Here is a 13,287-nt window from a genome sequence, read left to right as displayed (position 1 = left end):
TATCAGGACATATTGGGCGAGCGGGGGGGGGGGGGGGGGGGGGGAAAGAGACAGACAGACACAGTGCACAGCCCTGTCTGGAGCCAGAGGCACACTGGTCCATGTGCTACCAGCGTACCCCTTCCTGTTGGGGGTGGGCCCATGCTGAGCCACACAGCTCTCCTGCCCAGCACCCCCTGGATCCACTATGCCCAGAGCCCCCCTACAACCCTTCCACCACAAATGCAGTGCTGTGCACACACACCCCCGCCCAGCGCCACCCCTGCCCACAGCCCCACCACAGCTGCCCAGCACCCCACACAGAACCGCCCACTCGCTAGTTTCCCAATACACACAGATTTCCCCTCCCTCCCTTCCTTCCTCCCTCCCAGTGCCCTTCCCCACGGCCCCACCACCACAACCACACAATGCCCCACACAGACCCGCACTGCCCAGTGCCCTGACACACACAGATCTCCCCCACTGCCCAGCACCCCCCAACAGGCCCCCATTGTCTAGCACCCCAAAACACACAAACCTCCCCCACTGCCCAGCGCCCTCCACACTCTCACAGCCCAGCACCCCACACACACCTCCCAGACACTCACTCCGTAACACCCTGCCCCCTTCCCTGGCCGCACTCACCAGCCCTGCTGGGAGGTCTCTGGCTCCTAGGGTGAGAGCGGCGAGGGGAGTCTCCAGACTCTCCATGTGCTACGCCCGCCATAAGCGCGAGCTCCGTGGCTTCCATTGGCCGGGAAAAGCGCCAATGGGAGCTGCCGGAGCTGCAGAGCGGGGCTTGCAGGCGCCGGCAGCATGCAGAGCCCCCCGCACACTAAGAGCCAGAGGGACCTGCAAGGGGTGAGGTGGGGAGTCGCAGCGGTGCTCACCTGGTGCGGCTCCTGTCCCGGGAAGCATCCGGCAAGCTGGTCCCTCTGGCTCCTAGGGTTGCAGGTCGGGTCGGGTGGGGAGGAGGGGCAGAGGGCTCTCTGCCCGCTCCCGGTGCCTGCAAGGCCCGCCCCTGCAGCACGCGGCGCTCCTGCCGGCGGGTGGGCGCTGGGAACTGCCCCAGGAAGTGGTGAGCGGCGGCGCCGGAGCTGCGGTCCAGACGGTCCCCGATATCGGGACAAAGGACCAATGTAAGGTCGGGATGCGGGACAAGTCCCCTAAAATTGGGACTGTCCCGATAATATTAGGCTGTCTGGTCACCCTACCGCTTCCAGTGGATTCCACTAAATCCTGAATACCACCTGGGATGTGACACTTGAGTTCCTGCTGTCACTCACCCACTACCCTCATCCCTTCCACATCATTTTCCTTCCCCACCTTATTTCTTTTCTTTCCTCTCTCTCTTTTTGCCTTCTGTTTAATAAAAGTCTAGTTTAGTTGGTCAAGACTGTCTCTTTTGCAACACTGCCGTGAGCCTGTGACCCAAGAGGTAGCTAAAAGCAATGTCAGGGTATGTCTACACTACCTGCCGGATCGGCGGGCAGCAATCGATCCAGCGGGGGTCGATTTATCGCGTCTAGTCTAGATGTGATAAATCAATCCATGAGTGCTCTTCCATCGACTCCTGTACTCCACCGCCGCAAAAGGCACAGGCGGAGTCGATGGGGGAGTGGCAGCAGTTAATTCACCATGGTGAACACCACAGTAAGTCGATCTAAGTACGTCGACTTCAACTACGTTATTCACGTAGCTGAAGTTGTGTAACTTAGATCGATCTCCCTCCCCCCACAGTGTAAACCAGGCCTTATACAGCTCAATGCTGGTACAAATTTGCGAGGTCTTGGAGTGGCTAATAAGATAGGGTGCCATGTCTATTTTTTTAGCCGTGAAGTTGCAAGTAAGAGTCAGCACCAAAGACAGGAGCTGCATTTAATATCACTGTTCTTTTCTGTCCCTTTCTCTGTGCATTTGGGTTATTTTGTTTGTTTTAAAGGAAGCAGAATCAGTTTGCAACAACACCGCCAGATCATCTCAACTAATTTTCTCTTTTCCCCAAGAAGGATAGTTGTTATCTATAATACCATCTAAAAAACTGTCTAACAGGCAGTTTCCCCTATAGAAACTCTATAGTTAGAGCGAAGGGGAATAAGGAATATTGTTAAAATGAAAACCTTACTTAATACAGTACTTCATATTTTAAATTCTTTATTCTTCTTTTTCTGTATCTTTAATAAAGATATATAATGGTGGTAGTTGCCATAGAATTAAGCAGGCCAAAGTCTCTGTATTCAACCCCCCCCAAAACATTTAATTGTTTAGCGTTGTACAGTCATAGGGGTATGTTAACACCTTTGACTCTCTGGGCCCATTTATTCCATCAAAATTAACACAGCACTACATGCCCCCATCTCTGACACACACCCTGTACCAGGGCACAAGGGGGCGGGGAGTTGAGTAGAGCTGCTTATGGCAGCCCAGCACAATGCTCATTATCAGGAACATTCTCCTTCCAACCAGCTGCAAGCCTTTTACAGTCCCGGCGTGCTGATGTCGCAGGGACGACAATCTGACTCATAGTTTTTGGGAGTGATGCTTTAGGTCATATTTTTATTTCCTTATCTATAAAAGAAAATTATGTCAGCTGCAGATTTTATCCACAACTACAGTAGCTCTGAAGGGAAAAGCCATAAGCAATACAAATGTAATGTTATATTTTTTCTTAAAAAAATTATAAATGAAAGTATTTCAGATTTGGACCCACTTAGGGTGAAAAACACTATTTTGTGATTAATATTTCTAGACACAAAATATTGAGCACATTTTAACTATGTATAAAAATGTTCTTGAAACCCTACTGCTCATTTGCTCATCGTGACTTTATATGGCTTTGAAGACAGCTCCTTTCTGCTTTTGATCTAGTCGGGGGGGGGGGGGGGGGAGGGAGGTGATCCTCTTCAACCCAGAGCAGAAAGTGTTATACTGTTAGATTTAATCACAATTTGAAATAAAGTGTATTTGTGAAGAGAGCAATATTTTAAAATTACACGCCAATGTATTTTTTTTTAAATGTTATTAGCGTATAAAAATGGCAAGCCCAAAATTTCTTAATTGTCTTCCTTTCAGCAGATGTGAAATATAAACAAAACTGGTTATGCGGAAAGTACGTTTTTTATCCCAGAACATTTATAAATACTTAGCAGCTTTTAAATTTAAAAGGTTTTTCATTTTCTTTTTTCCCCATTTCTCACTCTCTGAAGTTTGAACCTGTGGCATTTTTAGAATAAGCAATTATGACTAAAGAGCCATTATAATGCAAAATTCAATTAAATCATTTTAATGGCATCTGTTCTTGATTGACAAATGGAATTGATTCCATACAGAGAGCTCCTGTATGACTGGAACCAACTGTTCTCATTTATGTATTTTATTTATTTCCATTTATATTTGTTCAGCCTTTCAGCACCTTTTTAACTGATGGCCCTTTAGTATTTCTCCAGATTTTGTCTCCTTTACTTCCCCATGATCTCAGTGGCTTTGTAAACCCATAATTCCTCTTTCAGCCAATAATGGGAATTTCTTTTTCTATAATATACTTGGAAGCAATTCAGACCTAGAGCTGAGTCAAGTGCAACAGCTGTAACAGTATCAGTTGGACAATTTCCAGATCCTGATGTTGCTACCTGCCTAGCATTTGGAGGTAGGGGGAGGAATGCAACTATCGCCTAATCAAAAGGAAGAGGGAAGTGAATCAGCCAGCTGCCCCCTGAAGAGCCAGGAGAGGAAGCTAGCTAGTCACCCTTAGAAGATGTAAGGAGGGCTGGTAGACAGCTAGTGGGACTCTCTCCAAGAAAATAATAGAGGATAAAGAATGGGATTCATACCAGTCTCTTGGAGATGGTGGTGGAAAGCTGAGTAGAGTCTAAAGGTTTGTATAAACTTCAGATAAGCTGTCTGTATGCGCTTTATCTAAATCAAACTGGGAAGTCTGAAACTTTTGAGATTCTCCCTTCCCTAATCAAAAATATGCAGGTCAAATTGCAAACAGAAATTATTTTTCATTTCAAATAGAACATCTAATCAGCTTTAAAAACATGTTAATTCTATTTTAAAGAGAGAAAAAAAGCACCACACAGTTTTTTTCTTGCAGCAGATTTAAACTTCATAGCCTATACAGTTCAAACATGACTGTATTGAGGGAAAAAGCAGGTCAGAGTTTCATCCTCCATGCATGAGCAATCACAGACTTCTGGTATCTGGAGAGATGAGAATATATGGGAATATCTGCAATCATTATTTCCTGAGGAATTTTCTCCCGTATGTGTTTTCTTTCTTCTCCATGGCAAAGTCTTTCTCTGTGCTCCAAAAACAGACTATCTTCTGTGGCACCAGTATATACCCCAACAACCTCTGCATGCTGTGTAAAGAAATTCCAATGGTTGCATATGAAAAAACTCATTTTTGCCTGAATTAACTCCTTTAATAATTATACTATTAACTGAAAACCCTAATTGATATAACAACCTATTAACAGATGGCTCAGTAAATAGAGGAAAGCAAAAAAACAAAAACAACCAAAAACTCTAGGCCAGGGGTGGCCAAACTTACTGACTTTCTGAGCTGCATACGACAATCTTCAGAAGTTCGAGAGCTGGGGCATGCCTGCCAGGGCTAGGGGCTTAAGCCCCACTCCTGCTGAAGCCCCGAGCCCCGGCAGCTGTGCCCCGTGAGGCTGAAGCCCCGAGATCCCCCTCCCCACTGGGCAGAAGCCAGAGGCGATGCATGGGGGGGTCACGTATGCCCCCAGACTTTTGCCAGGGGGGTTGCTGGCTCCAGTCAATCCCATGGTGCTGCTGGATCCCCTCCCTGTATGGCAGCTGGAGCTGGCAAGCTGGGAGCTGCAGCCATGGGGAGAGACAGCAGCAAACAGCTGGGAGCAACAGGGAGAGCAGAGGCCCCTCCCTGCAGCTCCCAGCTGTTTGCCGCTGTTTCTCCACTGGGAGCTATGTGGGAGCTGCAGGGACGGACAGCTGAGGGTAAGAGGGGAAGTGTGCCTGGTGGGGAGTGACTCAAGCTGTTGGGCACGGGGAGCGAACCTTTAAATTGTGCCCCCTTTCTCAGCAGGCACCAGTTATCTCTGGCAGAAGCCCCTAGTCCCACCACCCCGCTGCAGGGAAGAAGCCATGAGCTTCCCCCAGCCCCAGTCTGGTAGGCAGAAAATGGGGAGCATGGGGGGCTCCAGGAGGCACACATTTAGAGTAAAAGAGCTACAGTTTGGCCACCACTGCTCTAGGCCAAATTTTCAAAGGGCCTCCCATTTGCATGCACATAAGCCAGTGAATTGACACTGTGCACCCAGCCTCCTGATTTCTGCAGACAAATCCACACCAGAATTGAGCGTTAGACATGTAGTACACATTCCCATATGTGCATATCTAGAGGCTTTCACAGGTACATTTCTTTAAATATCAGGGGGTAGCCATGTTAGTCTGTATCCACAAAAACAACAAGAAGTCTGGTGGCACCTTAAAGACTAACAGATATATTTGGGCATAAGCTTTCGTGGGTAAAAAACCTCACTTCTTCAGATGCATGTGTACGACTGATGAATGAAATTGTTTTTAATTGTTCACTTTATTAATGCAACTTCATAAGTAAAGTTTTATGAATGAAATAATATTCATTCATAAAACCGGTTACCCCAATAACTGGCTAATTAACAGTTAAGATGCTTGTTAAGAGCCATAGCTGTTCAGTCAGCTGCCTTTGTGAGTTTCACCATCAATCCAATTCCTGCTTAAATCACTGAGACTTGCACTGTTTCAGTATTGTAATTTCTGTTCACCATTTATTACACTTGCCTACAATGTAACTTCTGTTCACTGTTTGCCATCCATTATACTTGTCTATATTGTAACTTCTGTTCACTGTTTGCCATATTGTAATTCAAACCCCATTTTAAAACGCTTACTCCATTTTGTAAGGGCTTGCTGCAACCTTCATTTTTGCAAACCCTGCTGTAATCTTATTAGTTTAGTTTAGATGTGTGAATGAGGTATGTATGGATGATGGAATCAACCTCCAGCCCCAGCCTGTCCTGATTAAATAGAGTTCAAACATCAACGGCTGAAGATGCAGACAAGAGCCCTAACAAAGTAAGAAGAATCCACCCTAAAAAGAAAAGGTACAATAGAAGGAAGATCAAAGCCCGGTCCGAGGCTGAAAGTCATGTCTGCAATTGACGGGTGATCAATCACCAAACCCAGAGGCAGCATGACACAGCAAGACCTATAGACTCTGGATTCAAACTAAAGCCTACAAAAAGGATGGGTGAGATGGAAAACTTTGGGAGAAGGGTAACATTCTGCTGCCAACATGGAAGGGTATCGGTGCATGCCCAACAGAGACCCAGCTCGTCCTTGTGCCCGGCTTTCCTGGCCAGTTAGCCGCCACAAGCTACGAACCCAAGCTGCAAACTCAAGCAGGACTGGTAACTATGCAGCAGCTGCAGAACATCTGATGGATGTGTGTGTGTGTAAATGTGTGTGTAAGTGTATAGGTATTAGGTATAATGTGTGTGTATAAGAAATAAGTAGTAACAGAAATAAGTAGCCAAACAACGTTATTTACTGTTATCTTTTATAGTATTATTATATTTACAATAAATGTGGCATCTTTGCCTTATCCCTCTTAATAAGATCCTGCTGGTTTTTATTCTATTGGTATAACACATGGAGTGAAAATTACAGATGCAGGCATTATATAATGACACATGAAGAGAAGGGAGTTACCTCACAAGTGGAGAACCAGTGTTGACAGGGCCAATTCGATCAGGGTAGATGTAGTCCACTCCCAATAATAGATGAGGAGGCGTCAATTCCAGGAGAGGCAAAGCTGCTTTTGTAATAAGCCAGCCACTCCCAGTCCTTATTCAAGCCCAAATTAATGGTGTTAAATCTGTAAATGAATTTTAGTTCTGCTGTTTCTCTTTGAAGTCTGTTTCTAAAGTTTTTTTGTTCAAGTATGGCTACTTTTAAATCTGTTATAGAATGTCCAGGGAGATTGAAGTGTTCTCCTACTGGCTTTTGTATGTTACCATTCCTGTCCATTTATTCTTTTACGTAGGGACTGTCCAGTTTGGCCAATGTACATGGCAGAGGGGCATTGCTGGCACATGATGGCATATATAACATTAGTAGACGTGCAGGTGAATGAGCCCTTGATGGTGTGGCCGATATGGTTGGGTCCTCTGATGGTGTCCTCAAATATATCTGTTAGTCTTTAAGGTGCCACCAGACTCCTTGTTGTTTTTATTTCTTTAAATGTCCATATATGTATGTAATCATTCACTTGAGTATATTTGAATAATATACATATTTCTATTTATTTCTGTGTACTATGCCTCTCTGGAAGATCAGACTTTGTAGTTCTTAGGCTCCAATCATGCAAACACTTATGACCTAGACTCCTAGAGTAACTTTATTGATGGGAGCAGCCAATGAGTTCAATAAGGGATTACACTCATAGATAAAGTATACTCACCTGTCTGCAGGATTGGGACTTAGCTAAGGAATATTAATGTAACTCATTATATGTGAATTTGAATTACTTCTAACTTTGCAAATTGATTAGCAAAGCACTCCTCTCTCAGGAAGGACTTACATACGTGTGAAGTTTAAAACAATTAATAATGCTTGAATTATCCAAGCATGTAAAAAAAGTATAAGAAAGTTTTTAAAAGAAGTAAACCTTTTTTCTTGTTTTAATAGTTCTAGAAAGGTTCAACAGATTTTTTTTTTTTAAATTTACCATTAGGCTAAAACAAAGAATGACAAATCTGAGCCTAAAAGGAAATATTTTGAGAAAGCTATTAGTGACTGAAAATAAACATCTGAAAATAAACATCTTAGCCTTAGCTAGTGTCCCTTCTGTTTCAGAGTAGCAGCCGTGTTAGTCTGTATCCGCAAAAATAACAGGAGTACTTGTGGCACCTTAGAGACTAACAAATTTATTAGAGCATAAGCTTTCGTGGGCTACAACCCACTTCTTCGGATGCATATAGAGTGAACCATATATTGAGGAGATATATATACACACACATACAGAGAGCATGAACAGGTGGGAGTTGTCTTACCAACTCTGAGAGGCCAATTAAGTAAGAGGAAAAAAACTTTTGAAGTGATAATCAAGATGGCTCAGTACAGACAGTTTGATAAGAAGCAAGTGTGAAAATACTTACAAGGGGAGATAGATTCAATGTTTGTAATGGTTTTTTTCCCTCTTACTTAATTGGCCTCTCAGAGTTGGTAAGACAACTCCCACCTGTTCATGCTCTCTGTATGTGTGTGTATATATATCTCCTCAATCTATGGTTCACTCTATATGCATCCGAAGAAGTGGGTTGTAGCCCACGAAAGCTTATGCTCTAATAAATTTGTTAGTCTCTAAGGTGCCACAAGTACTCCTGTTATTTTTGTCCCTTCTGTGACATTATAGTGACAAGCCGGAATATATTACTCAATATTTTAGGGGTCTAAATGTTTCTGAATTTGAGAATGGTTTAAAATGTACCCCAGTGTGTGGTGCTTTACAGACAAAAATATACAGTTCGGTTCATTTTTTGCCACTTTTATGCTGATCATGCTCTGTTGTATATTTCTTTTCATTCCTTTAATAACTTAGCCTGTCTTGAGCAAATAAACTTACAGCTTCTCAGTTTCCTTCAACAAAAATGTGAGAGAGAGAATGGCTTTTCTTGGGAAAGTGAAACATCCTCAAGGACACATCTCAACCTCTTCTACTTAGGGCTGGTCTACACTACACAGTTCAGTTGAGATAAGGCAGCTTACGTCGACCTAATTATGTCAGTGTCTACACTACAGCCTTCCTCCCGCCGATGTAAGTGCCCTACTACACTCACATAATAACTCCACCTCCACGAGAGGCGTAAGGCTTATGTAGATGTAGTTAGGGCAACGCAGTGTCTGTGGCAGGAACTGTAAATTGACAAGAAAGCCAGGTAGCTAGAGCCTAGCTGCTCCCCCGCCCCCCATCCTCTGGAGAGCTGGGTGGCTGGGGCAAGAATGGACCCCGCTCCTGGCTAGGAACCAGGGTGAGAAGCCCAGAGGGCTTCCCCCTGCTTCCGGAGGGTAACAGGGAGTGGGGCGCAGCCTGCTGGGAGCCTGTGAGCCTGTGGGGTAGCCAGGCTCTTGCCAGGGAGCTGCCAACAGAGCTGAGAGACCGGGTTCTCAGCTCCACATACTGCTCCTCTTAGGTTGGTGGAAGTGTTCCTGGTGAGGACGTGCATCACCGCCCCAAGGAGGGTAGTGTGGACGTGCACCACCTAGTAATTACTGCGATGGCTGTAAGTTGATCTAATAGGCTGACTTACCTTTCTAGTAAAAAGCGACAAGGAGTCCTGTGGCACCTTATAGACTAACAGAAGTATTGGAGCATAAGCTTTCGTGGGTGAATACCCACTTCATCAGACACATGTGGTTTCATACCCTTAGTCTCTCAACTCAGACCTTCCATTTGTCCCCATTAGTAATAATCCTAGCATCATCAGTTCCTGCAAATCTTTTACTTTTACATCTATCGATGCAGATCTATCCATTACCACGTTCACAATATCACTCATATACACAACTGCCTCAATACCATCTCTGCCTTATCTCCTCTCACCTCTATTACAAGGTATCCCTTAGAACCACATCTTCAGAATCCATTACATCTAGAAAATTAGAATGTCACAGCCCACCTTCTCACACGTACAAAGAAGCACAATACATTCCCACCTTCCAAAAGCTCCACTAGATCATCATTTATTTCAGAATCCAGTTCAAATTTGCCTTCTAAGGAGTTGCTTTAGTCAATCTTCAGTTTGCTAAGACTTTACTTAGCCCACCTATTTTGTATTGCATCTTTCAGTAATCATTATTGCTAAATGCCTGTACAAAGGGAGAGAGAGGGAGAGAGAAGGACTAAGAGGTATCGCCAAGGAATGAAAGACATGTTTCAGCTGAGATTTCATGAGATTCACAGTCAAGAGGAAGAAATCAGAACACTGGAAGCTTGTTTCTGATGGTACAAGCTACTGAAACAATGAGGATTCCTTGTGGCACTTTAGAGACTACAGAGCTAATAAGCGATGGTCACATAAACACCACCCTATACCCGAAACCTATTGACCGTTATACTTACCTACATGCCTCCAGCTTTTATCCAGACCACATCACGTGATCCATTGTCTACAGCCAAGCTTTAAGATACAACCGAATTTGCTCCAATCCCTCAGACAAAGACAAACACCTACAGGATCTCTATCAAGCGTTCTTAAAACTACAATACCCACCTGGTGAAGTTAAGAAACAGATTGACAGAGCCAGAAGGTCACCTACTACAAGACAGGCCCAACAAAGAAAGTAACAGAACGCCACTAGCCATCACCTACAGCCCCCAACTAAAACTTCTCCAGCGCATCATCAAGGATCTACAACCTATCCTGAAGGACGATCCCTTACTCTCACAGACCTTGGGAGATAGGCCAGTCCTCGCTTACAGATAGCCCCCCAACCTGAAGCAAATACTCACCAGCAACTACACACCACAGAACAAAAACACTAACCCAGGAACCAAACCCTGCAACAAACCCCGGAGCCAACTCTGTCTGCATATCTATTCAAGGGACATCATCATAGGACCTAACCACATCAGCCACACCATCAGGGGCTCGTTCACCTGCACATTTACCAATGTGATATATGCCATCATGTGCCAGCAATGCCCCTCTGCCATGTACAGTGGCCAAATCGGACAGTCTCTACACAAAAGAATAAATGGACACAAATCTGACATCAGGAATTACAACCAGGGCTTTGGAGCGGAGCCCGGAGCTGGAGCGCAGAGCAGCGGAGCCCGGAGCTGGAGCGCAGAGCAGCGGAGCCCGGAGCTGGAGCGCAGAGCAGCGGAGTGCAGGTTTTTGCCTGGAGCTGGAGCGGAGCCGGAGCACAGCTCCAAAGCCCTGATTATAACATTCAAAAACCAGTAGGAGAACACTTCAACCTCCCTGGTCATTCAATAACAGACTTAAAAGTGGCAATTCCAATGTGAAACTGCAGAACTGGAATTAATTTGCAAACTGGACACCATCAAATTAGGCCTGAATAAAGCCTGGGAGTGGATGGGTCATTACAAAACCTAATTTTACCATACTAATTTCCCTCTATTGTTACTCACACCTTCTTGTCAACTGTTTGAAATGGGCCATCCTCATTACCACTACAAAAGTGATTTTTCCTCCCTTGGTATTCTACTGTTAATTGAATTGTCTCGTTAGACTGACCCCCAGTTGGTAAGGCAACTCCCATCTTTTCATGTACTATATACCTGCTACTGTATTTTCCACTCCGTACATCTGATGAAGTGGGTTCTAGCCCACAAAAGCTTATGCCCAAAATAATCTGTTAGTCTCTAACAAGGACTCCTCTTTGTTTTTGCTGATACAGACTAACATGGCTACCACTCTGAAACCTGTCACAAGCTACAGAGTAAAATCTACTTCCACCAACAGTGGCAAGATGGTGCAGAGACAACAGCAAATACAGTTGCCTAGACAGATTTTCAGAAGTGAAGGCAATGGGAACTGAGTGTGCCCAGCATCTTTGGAAATTAGGCCACTATTATGGTGTTAACAGGAGGAAATATTTTTCTGGTTCCACTACCTTTAAAGTGAATTTCCTGTTCTTCATGTCTTCTTTCCAGGGCATCACGTAATGCGTTGGAATCATCCCATGTTTGTGTGATAACTTTGGCAAATGGCAGTGAACAAGCCTGTGGAACAAAACATTTAAAAAAAGACAGTGTGGCAGTGTTAGGACAGAAGACTGGGTTGGGTTATTAACTGAAACAAACAAGTCCATATAATTCATAGAGGGGGAAAGTCTTTAATATAATTATAATTAATAAAAATATTGCTTCTTCCCTTACCGCCAGACAAGCTTATTATCTAACTGAAATTTCATGTTTTCCTAGGACACTATGCTGAACTAACAAATGTTTTTTCTTCTGTATTTAGCATAACAGTAAAGAAATTAATTTGATCTCATAAATTGAGGAGCATGATTTCTTATGCTTCCAATCACTGCATGCCCTCCTCACCCCCAGGCAGACACCAGACAGGAGCAGAGCTGGCTTTGTACGCTCGCACAGCTGGGGGCTAGCAGGGGCATGGTTTGTGAGCTAGTCCTCCATTTGTGGTGGGACCCTGGGGTCTGCATCTGGCTGAGTGTGGTCCTGGTGCTCTACTCTATGTGTAGGGTGCCTATGGGAGCGCTTCTTGGGGCAGAGGAGAAGGTTGTATTTCTGTCTGTAAGCCCAGGGATACAAGGGGCCTGCCTGACACTTCCCAGGCAAAGATGCTTCCTGCCCTGAGGACGGCAACAATCTAGTTTAGAAACAAGGCACAGAACGAGGGGTGTCTGCTAACACCAGGCAGTCTGAGGCAGGGCCAACCTAGGTGCTGGAAGGTCCCTGCTCTGGGGAAAGCCCTGGCAGCTGCCAATCTGAAATCTCTGCCGACCCGCTCCCTCAGACACGTGGGAGAGAATAGGCAGAGAAGGGGCCAGCGGGACGGGAGAGCTCAGAGATTAGTAGGGTGGCCCCCATTAGCCCCTCCAAATGCGGACACGGGAGTGCGGGGGGATGTGCGGGTACGGGGGTGGGGGAGCTGCTGGGCGCACCAGCCCCATATTCCTTCTCCTCACCCTTTGAGGTCAGTGTTGGTCCCGACGGAGACCATGGCGGCTGCAGCCCACTCCCGACTCCCCGCGGCCTCTCCAGCGCCGGGACCGCTCTTAGCGCGGGGTCGCTCCGGCGTGGGCGCCTTTGTGATGCAGCAGCCGCCGCCACCGCCCACGTTCCAGAAGGTGGCCAGGCTGGGCGGGGGCGCGCGGAGGGCAGGTGTAACTCCTCTGTACTGCACCTGCAAACAAGCCAGGGGATGGGCTTGCTCCGGAGACGGAATTGCCCGAGGTTTCAAGGAGAAGGGGCATGATACCCCTCCCCTCTCAGCGTCACCAGAGGGGCACTGAGCACAAGTAAGGGAGAATGTGCTCAACCACCAGCACAGGGGAAAGGTTGACCCTCCACCCTTAAATTCATTCCCAGTACCTAATGGGACGCCTAAGTATTCCCTTAACTAGTACGTTTCCCAGAACACTCGGCAGGCAGAAGGGACCCTTGTGAGCTAAGGGTTAAAGGGAGATACAAACAGGGAAGAATGTGCATGGAAAGGGTTAAAGTGATTAACCCCATTTTTGGCTCATTGCTATGAGGGAACTTGTGCTCAGTGTCACCACCATA

At 45.6% G+C, this 13,287-nt stretch overlaps 1 protein-coding gene across 1 annotated transcript; it reads right to left on the bottom strand.

The window, feature by feature from the left end:
* Positions 1-4,135: 4,135 nt before the first annotated feature.
* On the bottom strand, positions 4,136-12,724 carry SPMIP10 (sperm microtubule inner protein 10). Its single transcript, XM_065407054.1, has 3 exons — positions 12,690-12,724; positions 11,649-11,757; positions 4,136-4,342 (listed from the first exon to the last, which is right to left on the bottom strand). The coding sequence occupies exons 1-3, from the start codon at positions 12,722-12,724 to the stop codon at positions 4,136-4,138; spliced, it is 351 nt and encodes a 116-aa protein (XP_065263126.1).
* Between the last annotated feature and the right edge of the window lie 563 nt (positions 12,725-13,287).

Source organism: Emys orbicularis, chromosome 6, assembly GCF_028017835.1.
Source record: "Emys orbicularis isolate rEmyOrb1 chromosome 6, rEmyOrb1.hap1, whole genome shotgun sequence".
Classification (NCBI taxonomy): domain Eukaryota; kingdom Metazoa; phylum Chordata; order Testudines; family Emydidae; genus Emys; species Emys orbicularis.
Note: the sequence above shows the minus strand (reverse complement) of the source record. Positions and strands in the feature narration are given on the sequence as shown.

Coding starts and splice junctions, on each gene's coding strand:
- SPMIP10 (XM_065407054.1), bottom strand. CDS start 12,724: ATGGTCTCCGTCGGGACCAACACTGACCTCAAAGG. Junction 11,758..12,689: donor ACCAACACTGACCTCAAAGG/GTGAGGAGAAGG, acceptor TTTGTTCCACAG/GCTTGTTCACTGCCATTTGC. Junction 4,343..11,648: donor ACAGGAAATTCACTTTAAAG/GTAGTGGAACCA, acceptor TTCTTTACACAG/CATGCAGAGGTTGTTGGGGT.